Genomic DNA, 18,138 nt, shown 5'->3' with positions numbered 1-18,138 from the left:
TTCTCTTGTTCCCCAGTGGGAGGAAATTAACCCAATAACAGGTAAGAAACAATTTAATTTATTGGGTCATCCATAATCAGATTTCACTTTACTAGGAAATATTAAAATAAGGATAAAACTGAAAGTTTCAGTGTTGGTGGGGAAATTGAATCGATTTGACTTATGGAACTTCTGACTATTGTCTTCCATTTAACAATCTGTGACTACTTCACATGAGGCAAACAATGATTACTTGAACCGTAAAACATTTGTTCTTTTTCTCTTGATTGTGTGAGATTCAGAGCCTCAAAACTCGGTGAAATGGCTTCTGGTGGGCTTCTATAATGTTAAATGAACAAACCTCCAAATGAGATTCAGAGCCTCAAAACTCGGGGAAATGGCTTCTGGTGGGCTTCTAGCTATAATGTTAAATGAACAAACCTCCAAATGAGAAGAAAAGATTACATCTGTTTTAATATAACATAGTGACCTTAATCTTGGGTTCCTGGCAGCTATCAGTACCAAGGAGTAAGGAGTAAGGACTGAAGCAGCTAGAAAAATATTTAATGTATAACCATCAGTATATATTTAGTTCCTCTCTACCTATGCTGCTCTTCTACCCATCGACACTCATACGAGTGTAAGACCTACACTGCACACGGATTTGTCCGTGTCAGATAGAGTAGTATAGTCCCAAACTCACACACCTATACACGGGTGGAGGAACAAGCATAGTGGAGAGGATCTGGACTATATGCATCAGCTACCTTTGCTTCCCTGTACAACATGAACAGCAAGGAAAAGAGAGAGATAAAATGTGTGTGTTTTTTACTTTGTCCTTTCAATTATGGGCGAGGCTCACCAGTGTTGGTTTCTTGGTCTGATACTCAGAAACTTAAAGGGTAGTTGTAACATCCGTGATACACATCGACCCAGTTGCTCCAATCCATCCAAGGGGAAGAAGACAAGATAATTTCACCATGAATTGAATCTCAAGTTAACATCACAAGTCGATGTAAAATCTGTCTTTCCATGGTAGGAAAATTCACGAGGATAAGTCAACCTCAAATTGGGACATCTTGATAAAACAAAGGACGAGTACTAGAATATGCATTCTGCACCAATCGCGAAGTCTCTAGCTAGATCTACACAAAATTAATGAGAAATAGGCAATAGGAAGAAAATATCAGTACTTAGACATGTTTTTAATATAAAAACAATGGAACCCACTTACAAATGTTAGCTAATTCCAACATAAGACGACCAATTATTTGTTCATGAACCACTAAGATCGTAGAATTTGTTGTGTGTTTCAAATTCTTATACTTATCTCGAAGTTTATCTTATCCCAATTCTCAAAAGCATTTGTGGTGATTTGAAAGGGTTGCTTTACAAGCTCGTCATGACATATCTTTTGAATTAAGGTTAGGTTGGTTAGAGTTCTTGGCGGCGACCTTTCAATTTTTCTCACATTGCATGGTGAATCATGTTAAATCTCTTTCTTATAGTTGTCTAAGTTTGTTTTATTTGACTGTTTCTTATTATTGTTCTACAAGTAAAACTACCAGTCAGCAATAATATAATAAAGATTTTTTTTTTTGATAATTTTATTAAGATCATTATTAGACAGGTTACGTAAACAGTCTAGGAATCACATCTGTTTGCATGTTTGACGAAGAGGATGGATCAAGAAGGACCAGCTGGAAATTTTATCATTTCTGCTGTCAATCTTATATAGTAAGTCCAATTAAGGGTAGTTTTCAGAAACGTCCTTGTAAATCTTAAGGGCCATGCATTGCAATCTGAAGGGCCATCACCTTATGGTTCAGTAGCTACAAGACACACTGTGCTTTAAAGTAGAAGGTCCCCCATTATATATCCTTATTGATAGAGATTCTAAGGTGGCTTATGGCTTTTAATTTTGATGGGCTCGGATAAAAGAGGCAGCATGGCGTATGTGTGGCTGTGTTGCCATCAGCTATGAATGAAACTAGCTTTCACATCTATTTAAGTAAGCTGTTTTAAGGCTCAAGCTGATTTCTGGACAAACTCAGCCGATTTCTGCGGGATCAGAATCTATAGATTTCTAGGGTTTACGAACCCACCATTGGATTTTTATTGTCTTCCTTGAATACCTCCAAGGGAGGAACATTTATTTGAATATTGATAACTGAATAACAAATTGGTAAATTGGTGGTCATTCTATTAATAATGCCCTTGAAGACAGCATATATAACTAGAGCACTGTAAGCATAAATGATAAATCACTTTGTTGTATCATTTTGAAGATAACACAATCTTCTATTCATTGGAAAGAAGATATGAACTCGCCAATGGAGGGTTAGTAAAATGGTTAAGAACATTTAGAAATCAATGAGAGAAACATATTGAGACAAAACTCCAAAATCCATTGAATCATGAATCTGATTTTTAGTAATCGCTTGAATACTTTGGTTAAACAATTCACATTAGAATCAAGAGGAGTTGACCCACCTCAAGCACTAATAAAGCCAATCAAAGATGGACCCTCTCCTAAATATGTAGTGAAGAGATATGAAATAAGTGCAATCCTCTACCTTCGTCCATGGAAAATTGTAACCCACAAGCAAAGGGTATGGAGCAAAGGATACTAAGATTTGGTTCAGTTCAAGGCATGTAGATGACTAGATACAATCTATTTATCCCTTCAAGGCACTGTTACATACTTACATGACAGCATATATGCCAAACGAAAAAAATCTGACTGTAGCGTTGTGCTGTTGTGGATCCCACATGCATTGCAAAGGGAATAAAGCCAAGAGTGTCTAGAGATGATGGAAGTGATGAATCAGATAAATCAAATCTTTATGGACTTGGGGCCTAGATTTTGTGTAATTTAGTTTGGGCCTGTCTGACCAACTTTTTTATGGGCCTCACATTTTAGCTTGCAAACAAATGAGACCTTAAGGTTCGATTTTAATAGTTGAAGTCCATATGTGATAGGCCCAACAAGCCCATGGCAAGAGTAACAAGAAAGATTGAAACCTTTGTAAAAATGGATCAGAAAGTTTGGATCTACATTGAACCCCAAAGTACAAGAATAGAAGAAATGGTTCTTTAAGGAAGAAATGGTTCTAGCAAATCACATTTGTCAACTTGTCAAAACACTAATAGTTCTTATAGATAAGGTTCTTTTTCTAATGTTATGTGAAGATAATTAATGGCAAGATGTAATAGGGTCAGAAGCTAAAATGATCACTTGGAAAAATTTAGTAGAAAGGGGCTCTTTGCTTTCTTCACTTTCCTTTGTAAATTAAGGTTTAATTTTTTTCGAATTGTGGAACTTTATATTAATATTTTTGGACCTAATATGGGTGTGAATGGACTCAAACCTTATCCAATCCTATCAGGGTTTTCAAATTCCAAACTCAAAATTTTATCCATATATAAGACTTCGCTGATTTACCCCGATAGGGTCGAGCTTGATCCGGTCTTTATTTTTATTTAATATTTGCTAACGAATTAAATTCCTTAATATGTTTAATTGAGTATATAGCTAAATAATTATAATTATTCAAATTCGATTTATATATAAGTCTAATTGAACTAACCCTATTGAGGCTAGTTATTATGCAAACAAAACCTACCAATTGAGTTAAAAAGTTAGGTTGGACGATTCAATACGAGTTGATGGGGTTTTCCCATCACCCCTAGTCGCTAACCAAGAAAGGCACAAAAGATTATTAAGGTTGGACTGAAAGTGTAACATTACTTGTGCAATCTTATATGGATCTCCAATCCCATCATGATTAGGTCACTTGTTTACATTTTCTTTCAGGTAATGATAATTAAAGTGTGATTACAACCTTTTTATTCTTCCTAAAGTCTGAAAGTAACAATTATAGAACAGAAGAAAATATACACATCTTAAATGGAAAAGACTTATGCACGTTTATGGATCTTTGTCGTTAAAATTGATTGTCAAAGACTCACAGCACTTTTCCATGCATTAGATTAAAATTTTTTTAAGGAAAAATATTCTATTTCATTGGATATAGTGAAAAATAAAAATAAAAAACTTTTCCTCAAATGTTCATCATACATTCATATCCATATATAATATATAATTATTTAAATATGATAATGCACCACTTCCCCTAAAAAAAAAACTTGGGGACTTTATGGATAATTATAGAAGTACTATGCGTTTAAGCTCAATCAAAGCTGCAAGTTAAGCTCAACTAGAAACCTGTCTTAAGCTTGAAGAGTGTTTGGGACTCAAATTTTTAAAATTGTGGTAAAATAGATCAATCCAGAGTTGATCATTCGAACAATATTGGCTGAACGTTACTATCTTATAGGGTAGGCAAAAGTAGGACAATGACATGGAATTATGTATTATTTGATTATTTTATGGTTCTGGTCAGGGTTAGGATCGGGTTAGTGTTAAGGTTAAGTATCTAACATGGCCCAGTTCAGTCTAGTGTTGTATAGTTAAGGTTAAGATTGGAGCTAACACCAATGTTAGAATTAAGTATCTAACATGACCCCGTTAGCCCCTATAAGATTCGCGATGTGGGTCAGGATTTGAAAGAGCCAGAAACAACCCTACCTTATCGAAACCCTAAGCTCGACTTGGTGAATTTCAGTAACCATGGATACCCTAGAATGATTTCTATACCACAATAAATAGATAGTCTATCTAGTTATGATCCACATATCTCCTTACAATTGAGAGATGATCATCACTGCTTGAGATTATCTTTCTGTGGATATCAGCAGTATACATGGATCAATTGGATAAGTTTGAATAAGAACAGCCAAGTGGCAAACTCATCCATCACTATTATAAAGATAAGCTTCCCAAAACCTTAAACTCTTCCATCTCCCTCTCCCTATCTTTTCAAGTCTCTCTCTGTTGTTCATGCATGCAAAAGAGATAATAATCAATCAATCAATGCATGGAATCCACTACAAGTAATCTGTTTTAGTTAATATTGTATGATGTAGTTCTTGGACCTACTAAGTATATTTATATTATATATGATCCAATTTTAGCTCTTGGAGATCTCCTGGGAGTACTGTCTTTGCTACTGATATGTTCTAATGAAACTGACAGATGATTAAAGTCTTGTCTATTTACCTGCTTTTAAAAGTATCAAGTTTCCTCTTTTCTTCCACATTATCTGCTACTTTCAACTTTTTTTTCTTTTGAGTTATTAGATAACTCAAAAGCTAGTGGATTAAAGCATTTATCATGCATGTTGAGTAAAGCAAATTAACTAACTAGTTGGAGATTACTTGGTAAGCTTGGCTTCAAAAGCATATATTTGCCTTCTAAGTTACTGAAAATTTTAAGTAAGTGAAAAAGATTCTAGCTGAATATCCATCATAACATATCTGAAATGCTATTCAAAATAAAGTGTATGATGATGACGCTTGTAGGAGAAAGATGAGATACTTTTACAGAGTGGCCTAAACTAAAGAAGAAAGGAAGAAAGAAATAGGGAAAATAGAGGTTTACAAGTTGCAAATGCAATAAGAACTGTTGGAATTTGGAGGGTATGAGTGGGCATCATGGTTACATCAAAAGGGTAAGCTAGGTGGTACAAGTTGTTCCCTGCATGCGTTCATGGATAAGTTCTTTCATATGGGTAGATCCTCTACCCCTACTATCCTCGTGCCCGTAAAATTTTCTCTCGCGGCCCACGTAACATAGGTGGGGCTAGGGTGGTCTATGTCAAATAAGCTGTGAAAGGGAATTTTGGGAACATGGGGGCAGTGAGGGTAGAGGATTTGTTTTCGATAGATAGACCAAGTTTTAGGGGAAGGGTGAGTTCAGATCAATTTCCGGCTAGGCATGAGAACAATGTGTTCCTTGATAGTTTTGAACTACATAGTAAGGAGTGGGCTTCATCGAGATTTTTACTCCCACCTCCCAATTGTGTGGTTCAAATTGTCAAGGAGTACATTGTCTTTCCAATCTTTTCTAACAAGAAGTTGATCCATACTTGATTATCTTCTTGTCCGGGGAGAACAATGTGTTGGCCTAACGGTTTTGAACCACACAGGAAGTGGACCGTGCTGTGGTTCACTTGCAAATATTAAAAAAAAGCTCAGTGGCCACCACCTATTGTGTGGTTTAAAACTGACAAAAGAGCACAGTTTTGTTGCTTTTAGATTCTTTTTTTGAAAAAAGAAATGAATGATGCACTAGAAAACTTCTTCAGAGAACAGTTCTGGTGCATGATAAGGTGTTTGCATTGTTAATCTTGATGAAGTAGTCTCAAAAATGAACTTAAATTCTGGGATTCTTCTGCATGACAGGTGTTTGTTAATTCTGACGAAGTAGTTTCAAAACTGGTTTTATACAACATCTCTGTGTTTTGTCTGGATAACAGAAAATTTGATGAACAGTTCCAACGATGAGAGTGTCAAAATCGCCCCCATCGTTTTCTCTCAAACTCTTATCTTGTTTTCTTGTTCTCTGTCTTTATTTAAAAACTAGATTTCTCACATTACAGTGCTTATTATGATACTCTTAGAGCGAGTTTATCAAATACCTCTTTTCAAACAAAGAATGATAACTCAAAACAGAATATGCAAAAAAAAGAAGCATATGTAATAAGCGTGTATCATTTTTAAGTGACAAATAAAAATAATTAGCATGTGTGAATGCACGAATTAGTTCATGATAGGTGGAAAGGCGTGAGATGTTAAATAAAGGGTGAGGATTTACTTTTCGGTGTGTGGGCCCCCACCATACATTTGGTAATTGAAAGCTTAGGGTGTAAGAGAATGCCTTCTCTTTAGTTGAACAAACTTTAATTTTTTTTGGAAGTGGAGAACACACTTTAATTTATTGCATCAATGCAGGGTTAGTCGGGTCATACGACCTCTCTACTGAAAAGTATAAATCTTACTACTCTACCGTCCCTTGAATATAAAAATACATTGTTTTCAAAAAAATATATTTAATTAATCAAAAGATAAAATGGAAACTAACCCACGTGTTATGCTTAGTTGTCGCCTTTCAAAATTGGATCGGAATCAGATAGGCTGACCCGCATCTCGACTCCCCGCCAATAGGGTTGAACCTACAACCTCTTCACTAAATAGTAATATTATCATTCGAGAAGTGGATCTTGGCCGTTCAGATGTGGACCCCCCTTTGGAAGAAACATAAAACAACGTGTGGATTAGAGAGAATCCCGTAACGAACGAAGACAAAGATTTCGTTGTCCTTTCTTGGGTATATCGTAAAACATTACACCGTCGACTGCCAGCTGTCAGTGACGGTGGAAAATTGAGAAAACAAGTTTGGAAGGACAAAAAAATCCCCAAACGCGTAACGCCCAACCAACTGAATTTTAAATTTGAAAATGAAAGTTAACAACGGTTTAATCTTTATGCTACAAAAGCTATTTCTGCCAGAAAATACAATAAAAGCTCTCACGGTCTCTCACCCAACCCTTCAAGCCTTCTTCACTGCTTTTCACTAATAACTCCCAACTACAAAATTGAGGGTTTTTTATTTTTTTTAATTTTTTTATCTAAATCGGTTCCTGGCTTGCTTGGATTTGAAAATTTTGAAGTGGGGCTGTCATAGATTCTAATTTCTATTCACAAATAAACATAACACAACCACTTAATTCATGGGACCCATTTGTGGATACACTTGATTTCCATTCTAACTTCTAAGCATTAGCTTCTCTGATTCTCTCTTCAATAATGCATCTAAAACATGGAACAGCAAAGATAAATCATATAAACAAAAACCCTTTGTGCAACAACACCCTTCAATTATTTGGTATTGTGGTATAGAGAAAGAAGAGCCGAGGTTTCAAGTTCTAAATCGGATTCATGTTGGTAAGATCAGAAACGATGATGCCGACATGAGTATTTGTTTAATCTTCTGTCTTTCAATAATTTAATGTTCTAATCAAACATTAAATATATTAATTGATTTTTTTTTGGTTGGTGAGTAAAGAAAGATTGAAGAGCCAGAAATGTTAGGTGATCTCCATCATATATTATTTGAAATAGGAGAAATGAAATATGTGTGTATGGAAGCTTAACTTTTCTTTGCTTTGCTTTGCTTTGTGTATAGGACTCTTAACAGAATTGTTCACAAATGCAATCCAACCTTCCTTTATTTCTTCTTCTTCCCTTTCTCCACCCGGCAAGTAAACCCTCTTGTTTCCTGTTTTTAATATAAGGAAAGCAAAGGTTCTCTTTCTTTTTCCTATTGTTCCACTATGAGATAAAAAGGGTTCCTAATGCTGAAAAATCTAATGCAGAAATATATTAAAAAAAACTGACATTATTTACAACATCAAAACATGCATTAATTTAATTTGTTTTCAAGTTGAAGGGGTAGGAAGATTTTTTGGATCATTTCTTGAGTTGATCATAGATCCATTGAGTGTGATATGCACTATTCTCACATGATTTATGTATTAATTCAGTTCAAGTTCATGTATCCTATTAAAGAATCCAGAACCACGGATTAACCCGGGCCCTCAATGGGTAATCTTAGGACTGACATATGATAATGCTTTTACTGTATTAATTAATAATGAAGTGATCAAATTCTAATGAAAAGCTTATTGAGTTTGTTTAGATTTCACTACTTCCATGGCTAAGCAAATGGATTCATGACCAAAAATCTATTTTTCTTTCCAACTGATTAGGACTTAGAGCACTAATAGAAGTAATGAATAAGACTTGGAAGAGCCACCATTAGAAAAACTTAAAATAATTTTAATGAGAGATTACATGCACTAGATGACAAACATTCAACATGGATCAATAAACTATACAGTAAGCAACCGACCGTGATTGGGTTGGGAATCTTACAGAAATCCCAGTAAGAACTCACACTGAGAAGTAGAAACGGAGGACCATTTCTCTGACTGGGTTAAATTTGATTAGATTAATTACATTTTGTAATGGTCAACAAACTTGATTAACTACTTGCTTATTATAGACTATAGAGAGAGGGAGCAGGAGAGAGAGCCAGAAAAGGGAAAACCCACTTCTTTTTGTTGGGTTGTGAACTTGTGATAAGGTTTTACAGAAAAAAAGATCAAAGCAATGAAGCTCCGCGTCGGTAAGAAAGTTGAAGTAGAAGTGTAGAATTTCGACCAGAAAAGTGGGTCCCTTCCCTACTTTTAGCGATCAATGGTGATTTCTTACAGTTTAAAAGCAGGAGCAAAGTCTCACAATTTTGCAAGACAACCCAGCATTAGCTTGCCAGCGCTAAATCTGCAATCTGTCTACATTATTATCTTTTTTTTCTCTAAAGAAGAAAGCAAAGGAAAGAATAATGGAGAAGAGGAGAAGCTAAACAGAACACGGCCGTTCGGTGGTTCTTTGTCTTTTTATTCTTTTTATTTATTTTTATTCTTTATTTCGCTTCTCATTTGTAGCTCCGAGAAAGAAAGAAAGCGAAGCAGAATAAAGTAAAAAGGAAGAAGGAAAACGAAGGCCATTGCTTTGAGATCATGGGTTCCAAGCTCGTAATGTGGAATATGTTGGGAACCAACGCGTTCCTGCTACTGTTCTTGTTTTCGTTCTTCTCGTCTGGTTCAGCTTCTGTATCTTACGACGAGAAAGCGATTATCATCAATGGGCAGCGAAGGATCCTTATCTCGGGATCTATTCACTACCCTCGGAGCACGCCGGAGGTATTAACGCAAATGTGGTTTCTGGGTCTTTCTGATTTCTGGTTTTCTCTTTCCCTCCCTCAGCCCTTCACTGGTTTTTCTTCATTTTTCTCTAAATTTACTGGGTTGATTGCAGATGTGGCCCGACCTCATTCAGAAGGCCAAAGAAGGAGGTTTGGATGTTATTCAAACCTACGTTTTTTGGAATGGGCATGAACCTTCTCCAGGCCAAGTAATGGAGATTCTCCAACCCTTCCTGTCTTCTTAAATTTTAGTTTGAAAACTATAATTTTCTTCACATTTTCTCCTAAGGGTATAGTTTTGATTTTCTGCAAATCATTTTTACACAGTATTACTTCGAGGACAGATATGATCTGGTTAAGTTTATCAAAATAGTGAAAGAAGCCGGGCTTTATGTTCATCTCCGGATTGGCCCATACGTTTGCGCTGAGTGGAACTTTGGGTACTGAATAATCTGACGACCAAGTTGTTCTTCTGCCCCCATATTATCGCTGAAGCAATGTGTCCTGTTTTTTACTCTTCTCTTTTTATAAATTTATTTATTTATGTTTTTTGGTGCAGAGGCTTTCCTGTTTGGCTGAAATACATGCCGGGAATTAGTTTCAGAACAAATAATGAGCCTTTCAAGGTTGAATAGAGAAATCTCTGTTCTATTGATTAAAACTCTTTGCTGTTAACTTAAGTTCAAATATTGATTTTGAGTGATTATGTTGAAGGCGGCAATGCAAAGATTCACAAACAAGATTGTGAATATGATGAAAGCTGAAAGATTATTTGAATCTCAGGGTGGCCCAATAATCATGTCTCAGGTAAATGAATATAAATCTTAGTAGTTCTCTCTACTCCCATGATCACATCTCTGATCTCACTGTTGAATGTGAGGACTGAAAGGTTGTTGCTCTCTGGGTGCTTCTGTGCAGATAGAGAACGAGTACGGACCTGTAGAGTATGAAGTTGGAGATCCTGGAAAAGCTTATACGAAATGGGCGGCAGAAATGGCTGTGGGTCTTGGAACTGGAGTCCCATGGGTCATGTGCAAGCAAGATGATGCTCCCGATCCCATTGTTAGTGCTTCTGTGTTTTTATTTCACTTTTTCTTGTCATTTTGCACCGGTTCTTCTCTGGTGCTCCTCATGTATTGTTCTCTTCGTTGTCTCAGTGGGGTTTTATCGCTTGAGCTGTCAGGATGGAACGTTTATAAGAATTTTTTTATTTCATCTGCACATGGGCACCGTACCTACCTCTTTGTTATTAACTTTCTGTATTTTATTTCCTGAGACTGAAATTTTAATATGCGCACTGCGGCACTGGACACAAGGAATGGCAACCTAAAAAGGTTGAATTTTTTCAATTACTAACTGTTGGGGAGTACATTTCTTGCTCGTTGAAGTTGGAAACTTCAATTTGGTTGTATTCATGTAATCTCTGATTGAATATCTTGTTCTTGTATTTGACTGCTCACTGCTTCAACAGTTTTTGTCATCTGCTCTGTACTCTCCTTTTAATTATTTTTCTGTTTATTGAACTGGCACCAGATAAACGCCTGCAATGGCTTCTATTGTGACTGGTTCTCTCCTAATAAAGCTTACAAACCCAAGATGTGGACAGAAAATTGGACAGGCTGGTAAGTTTTCTGCGCCATGTTGTCCCAAAATCCTAATGATTAGCAGTTTCTTTTATAATCTTTGGTTCCTACTTGGAAAATTAGAACAGGCTACTGACTTGTTCTACATTTTTTATGATCTGTTGCATGTGCAGGTTTACCAATTTTGGTGGTCCAGTTCCTCATAGACCAGCAGAAGACGTGGCATTTTCAGTTGCCAGGTTTTTACAGAAAGGTGGCTCTTTTGTTAACTACTACATGGTAAATTCAAGCCCTATCTAACTGGTACTTGAATATTCTTGAATGAATTCAACTAAAATACTGAGCTTTTTCATATTTATATCTAGTACCATGGAGGAACAAACTTTGGACGGACAGCTGGTGGTCCTTTCATTGCCACAAGCTACGATTATGATGCTCCACTCGATGAATACGGTATTTAAAGTCTCATAAACTGGTGTATTCCAGAAATCCACTTAGCTGATTTTCTTTGTCTCTGTGTTCATTTTATAAACTATGGGTAAATGTATATAATTGACATCACAAGCATCACAAACACTTTATTCAGCTGTTTACACTTGAGAATCAGTATGTGGGTACAACATGTTATGATCCAACCCGTAACTACTGAATATAATTGGAGCGTACTATGATGCTCAATGCTCCAACCTGTAACCATGCTATCAGTAGACTATGTCAGAACTAAGGATTCCTATTTATTCCATCATAAGGAATGGAACAGAGTTTAGCAGCTAACATCCTCAGAAAGAGTTGAGCTTCTTCTACAGAAAGAATATGCATTGGATGGTGGGTCCTCCTTTTTGTAATTGCTTCTTGTGTGGCTCTATGATTCTTGTAGCCTTTATATCTAGTATGCACTTCAGAAAGCTCTACATATCCACTTTGGCAGTTTTCTCTCGCTCCTAATTAATATTGATTTCCCTGCTTTTCCTGATGTTTGTTGAAGTTAGCATCAGTGACTTCGCAAGTTTCAACTTTCTATTTCTACTTTGTGATCAAGGCACTGTTTAATTAAGCTTTATTTGTTAAATTTGGACGGAGAATCTTATAAAAAATTCATTCCATTTCTAGGACAAATGAGGCATCCAAAATGGGGTCATCTGAGAGATCTGCATAGAGCCATCAAGCTGTGTGAACCAGCTTTAGTTTCTGCAAATCCAACTGTGACATCACTTGGGAATTATCAAGAGGTCCCTTGACTACTGTTCTAATAAGATCCTTACCCCATTTTATAGTCTTGGCACTGAGTGCAACTTTAATTGTTTTCTATCCAGGCTCATGTCTTCAAGTCAAATTCTGGGGCTTGTGCTGCATTCCTTGCGAATTATGATCCAAAATCTTTTGCAAAAATTAGTTTTGGGAATATGCACTATAATCTTCCTCCTTGGTCGATCAGCATCCTTCCTGACTGCAAGTACACTGTTTTCAACACTGCAAGGGTGAGAAAAGGTTCTACATCATATTTTTCCCTTACATGTTTGATAAACATATACTTATGAATTCATTACCCAAAAGTATGACAATAAGAGCGAGAAAAGGCTCTAAACTAACCTTAGCTTCATCTTTTGCTTGCATCTTTGGTAAGCATAAGTCTATGAATTCATTACCCAAAATTATGATAATAAGGCCATTTTCTACAGAGAAAGTGATTTACGTCTTATCAATTTTGGAAGAAAATGGCATGGTGCCATGGTTATGCTTCAAATTTTGATGTCTAGACTTGAATGGATCTACATTACTTTCATTTCTTCGTTAAATTCCCAATATTTTCCCCATCAACAAATATAAGATAAAATTACCAACATCCTACTTTCCCCTTGTATTCCTGAAACAAGATTCATGACCTTAGATACATATCTTTGGGTAGGTTGGGGCTCAAAGTGCAATAATGAAGATGACTCCATCGGGAAATGGAGGATTCTCTTGGCAATCATACAGTGAAGAGACATCCGCAGATGCTGACAGTTCATTTACGGTTGTTGGGCTACTAGAGCAGATAAACACCACCAGAGATTCCACAGACTATTTGTGGTACATGACAGAGTGAGTCATTATAATTCATCATTTACTGACCTCTCCCTCTCTCTCTCGTTTTTTTGTTTCTTATCCTTAATATGCATTCTCTTCCTACCTTCAGTGTGAACATCAATCCAGATGAAGCATTTTTGAAGGAGGGACAGTATCCTGTCCTTACAGTGATGTCAGCAGGCCATGCTTTGCATGTTTTCATCAATGGTCAATTGTCAGGTATATGAACTATAATGGCACTCTATGAAGAGCACCAAACTCCTTCCAAAGATAATTCCTAGTTTTGACTTTTCTTCCCATCCCCCTTTTTTCTGATGAGCACTTTTGCATGTTTTGACAGGAACTGCATATGGGAGTTTAGATAACCCAAAGTTGACATTCAGTGATGGTGTGAATCTAAGAGCTGGCAGCAACAAGATTTCCCTATTAAGTTTAGCTGTTGGCCTCCCGGTTTGTTCCTTAACCTTATTCAGATGCTCTTTATGTGCTTAAACACTGTAATGGAGGATTGAAAAAAATATATATGTATATATATCTGACAGAATGTTGGCACACATTTTGAGACGTGGAATGCTGGGGTTCTTGGCCCAGTTACATTGAATGGTCTCAATGAAGGGAGAAGAGACTTGTCATGGCAGAAATGGTCTTACAAGGTGTTTTTTTTATTGTCCTCCCCCAACCCAGAAAAGATATCCTCTATTTTTAACACCCTTGGTTGCCTCAGAAATGGGTATGATTTCTTTGAATGTACTTTGCAGGTTGGTTTAAAAGGAGAAGCTTTGAGTCTCCACACACTCAGTGGTAGCTCTTCTGTTGAGTGGGCAGAAGACTCACAAGTGGCTCAAAAGCAGCCTCTGACATGGTACAAGGTAAGTAAACTATCTCAGCTGTCAGACCTTCATGGTTCTCTTAAATTCCATGCAAGATCATGAATCTCGTAGTATTCGCTTTGCTGATGTATCTTTCCATGTGTGATCCATTCTCAGACTGTGTTCAATGCACCACCTGGCGGTGAACCATTGGCTTTAGATATGAACAGCATGGGAAAAGGTCAAATCTGGATAAATGGGAAGAGCATTGGACGCCACTGGCCTGCATATACAGCATCTGGTTCCTGTGGTGGCTGTAATTATGCTGGAACATATAATGAGAAAAAATGCCAAAGTAATTGTGGAGAGGCTTCCCAAAGATGGTGAGATAAGTCTACTTGTTTTGAGACACGGATCATGAAGTCAGAATACCTATTATGAACTAATCATGCCATTGATCTCAGGTATCATCTCCCACGTTCATGGCTTAAGCCTACTGGAAATCTATTGGTCATATTTGAAGAATGGGGCGGTGATCCAACTGGTATTTCTTTGGTAAGTAGGGCAGTGGAAAGTGTCTGTGCTGATATCTTTGAATGGCAGCCAACACTGGCAAGTTGGCATAGGCAATCTTCTGGTATAGTCCAGAAACCTTTAAGGCCCAAAGCACATCTCTGGTGTGCACCTGGACAGAAAATCTCATCAATAAAGTTTGCTAGCTTTGGAACTCCACAAGGAATGTGTGGAAGCTTCCAGCAAGGCAGTTGTCATGCTTCCAAGTCTTACGATGCTTTTGAAAAGGTAGGCCAACTAACTTGATCACCAGTACCACATCGTTTTTCTTCTTCATATTTTCTTTCAAGTTCTTCTGTAAAGGGTATCTTTCTTGGCAGTAGAAAGACTGAAAGGTATATAAGGCTGGGTGGCAACATAGCATGGTGAAAATCTAAACTGTCCGGGTGGCACCCATGGGCGGAGGAGCTCCCATGCCCTCGCCCCCCAAATTTTTTCAAAATTTCTCTCTTCCCCCTTAATTTTTTGAATTTTTTTAAAGAGACCCTTTTGGCCCTCTTTTAATATGTGAAATAGTAGCACTTGCCTCCCACCCCCATTGGAGAAAATTTTTAATGGTAAAGATAATGGGTAGAAAGGTCATTGTGTTTTGTGGTTTTCACTTGTTCTTGTTTTCTTAAAAAACTAATATAGATTTTAAATTAGTACCTGGTATTTTTTTATTAATATTAATGGTAGAAATTTTGTAATCATCATTTGGCTCCTCCGGATGTTAAATCCTGGCTCCGCCTCTGGTGGCACCATGTAAATCAATCCATTATAGGGCGTTGGAGAATGAGTCGTAAAATGGAATCAGGCTGAGAAAGAGGAGAGTCGATTCAATAGAACCCCAATAGAGTGGCCACGGGCGTTGTTGGAACGTGCGCTGTGGGTAACTGGCTGAAAATTTGGGCCTCCCCTGGCTGTTGCGTGTCCTTGGTTTTTGGTTTCCTGGTTTGAGTATCACTGGGGCTGGTGTTTCTTGAGGCTGTTCCGGTGGTGTTTCGTTGTTTGTTCTGTTGCCTGCTCACTTGTGTCCACCTTGTGTGTTCCAACCTTGTGCGTTGTTGTTCCCCTGGCCAGCCACCTACTGAAGGCTCCAAGTTAGAGAGGTTCTTCTCAAGTTCATAGGGTCAAGGGAAGAGGTTAACACATGCATTAGTAAGTAATTGCTGATATGCACCGACTTTTATGGCGGTTTCATTACTGTGTGAGTTCTGATGAAAAACCTGCCATTCTGTACACTCATTTTGTTAGGAACAATAAAAAAATTGACTACTTCCATACATTCTTTTGTGCTCCCCCCCCCCCCTCTCTCTCTCAATTGGGGGTGTGCTGAAAAAATCTTAACACCAAGTCAATTTTTGCAGAGGTGCATTGGGCTGCAGATGTGCTCAGTAACTGTAGCTCCTGAGGTGTTTGGTGGGGATCCATGTCCAAGCATCCTGAAGAAGCTTTCTGTTGAGGCAGTCTGCAGCTGATGGATGTTATCAACATTGTGTCTCGTGGAGATCACAATTTTTTCTTAATAAGGTTCTCAGGTTCCCTGGTAATTTAAGCATCCACATCCATGATTGTCAAGGCCACTGGTTTTAGTTCTGCACAGGGTGAAGTTCAAAATTCAACACACCATTAATCCAGAGCACATATAGATTGTAACGACGAGTCGGAAGAAGTGTCTTGTATATAAACTAGATGCTGTTTGTCAAATGGTCACTGCCGATGATAGTTAATTTGTGGCAGGGCCGTAGTGGAGCACATTGAGACGCTAGATTTTGCGTCCATGCTGCAAGAATTCAGTTCTTAGATAGAGCTGGGGGCAAGCTGCTTGCTTGCAAGAAATTGTCATTTGTATGTAAACACGCTTCTCCAGGGAGCAAATTTTCACCTTTCATTGCTAAACCCTGTACGAAATTAAGTAGCAGTAGCAATAAAATTCTAAGTTTCGTTATTTGTGTTTGAATTGATTCACAACCTCTAAGCATTGTGATTATCTCATGTTTTTCATCAGAGCTAGCATGAGTATTCAGAAAAGGAAAAATCTGTAACCGAAGTTGGAATAATTCTTTTCTTCATGAGAGTAAATCCAGTCATTCTGTCTCATCCCCAAGAAGCCTAGAGCATTGTCTCTTTTTGGCTTTCACCTCATGTCCCTTAGCAATTTTATTTACAAATTCATCTCTAAAATCTTTGCCAAACGAATTAAAAATGTCATTCCCTCGCTTGTGAGCTCTAACCAATCTGCCTTCATTTTTGGTCGAAGCATCTTGAATAATATCCCCATTTGTGCAGAAATAGTTCGAGGCTTTGACAGAACCTCCCACTCCCTAACTGCCCTCTTGAAAGTGGACCTTCATAATGCTTTGATTCTATCCATTGGGACTTCATTAGTGAGATCCTCTCTGTTATGGGCTTCCCCCCACCTTTGTCCACTGAATTGAGATTTGTATCTCCATTCTCTACTTTTCCATCATCACCAATGGCTTGCCTGTTGGGTATTTCCCCTCTAGGGCGGGAATTTGTCAAGGTTGTCCCCTTTCCCCCTACCTGTTTACTTTGGCTCTCAAGGTTCTCTCCCGTATCCTTCAATCCAAAACAGATCAGCACCTTATCTCTCCTATGCCTAAGTTTAGATCCACAAATCTTACCCACCTCGCACTTGTGGATGATCTCATGATCTTTTCCAAATCTGACCACCAATCTATCTATCTCTCTCTCTCCTCCTTTGAAGCCCTCTTTGGTCTCCGTGTGACCTATCTTGGCTTTCCTCTTATCCCTGATAGGTTCACCTGCCACCATTGTTCCCTATGCTTGATCATATCAGGAAAAAACTCCAACTATTATCTTTTGCTGGAAGAGTCGTGCTCATCCAATCTGTCTTCCAATCTTCATATCTTTATTGAAGTGGTATATTTTTTATTACCTAAATCCATTATCCTGTCTATGGAATCCCTTTTCTATGTTTTCCTCTGGAAATGCCAAGAATCCTCCCGCTTCCTTCATCCCATCTCTTGGACCGCAATCTGCCATCCCAAATCTGAGAGTGGTCTGGGAATACGTCGTATCCTTGATGTAACATGAACATGACTTGCCTACTTAAGCTCATTTGGAAGATTGCTTCTAAGCATGACTCCATATGGGTTTCCTGGGTCCACTGTTACATCCTCAAGCAAGACTCATTCTAGACTACTTCATGCCCCTCAAATCCCTCCTGGATTTGGAAGAAGATCTTCCTCCTCCTCAAGCCCTCTCTACAATTTCTATCCAAATTTATCATGGAATCTCCACCCTTTTATGGCTAGATCCCTGGCATCCATTGGGCGTTCTCTACACTCTTCTTTGCCCTCACATGATACGAACCCCGCATCCCCAAAACTGCACCCTTGATACTTTCATCATTAATGGGTCTTGGTCTCCTCTCCCTCACCCTAGTCTCACAAAGTCTAGAATACCCTCCTCCTATCCTTAACTTGTCCCA

At 37.8% G+C, this 18,138-nt stretch overlaps 1 protein-coding gene across 1 annotated transcript; it reads left to right on the top strand.

The window, feature by feature from the left end:
- Positions 1–9,181: 9,181 nt before the first annotated feature.
- Positions 9,182–16,698, top strand: LOC149021627 (beta-galactosidase-like). The gene is made up of 19 exons (XM_089149850.1): positions 9,182–9,647; positions 9,763–9,858; positions 9,977–10,089; positions 10,209–10,275; positions 10,364–10,456; positions 10,568–10,711; positions 11,183–11,271; positions 11,406–11,511; positions 11,598–11,685; positions 12,343–12,461; positions 12,546–12,710; positions 13,139–13,314; positions 13,409–13,518; positions 13,640–13,749; positions 13,842–13,952; positions 14,058–14,168; positions 14,286–14,491; positions 14,573–14,909; positions 16,031–16,698. The coding sequence occupies exons 1-19, from the start codon at positions 9,465–9,467 to the stop codon at positions 16,139–16,141; spliced, it is 2,535 nt and encodes an 844-aa protein (XP_089005976.1). The 5' UTR covers positions 9,182–9,464; the 3' UTR covers positions 16,142–16,698.
- The last annotated feature ends 1,440 nt before the right edge of the window (positions 16,699–18,138 follow it).

This window comes from Hakea prostrata, chromosome 3 (assembly GCF_041222555.1).
Source record: "Hakea prostrata isolate BN-2017 chromosome 3, UWA_Hpros_2, whole genome shotgun sequence".
Classification (NCBI taxonomy): Eukaryota; Viridiplantae; Streptophyta; class Magnoliopsida; order Proteales; family Proteaceae; genus Hakea; species Hakea prostrata.
Note: the sequence above shows the minus strand (reverse complement) of the source record. Positions and strands in the feature narration are given on the sequence as shown.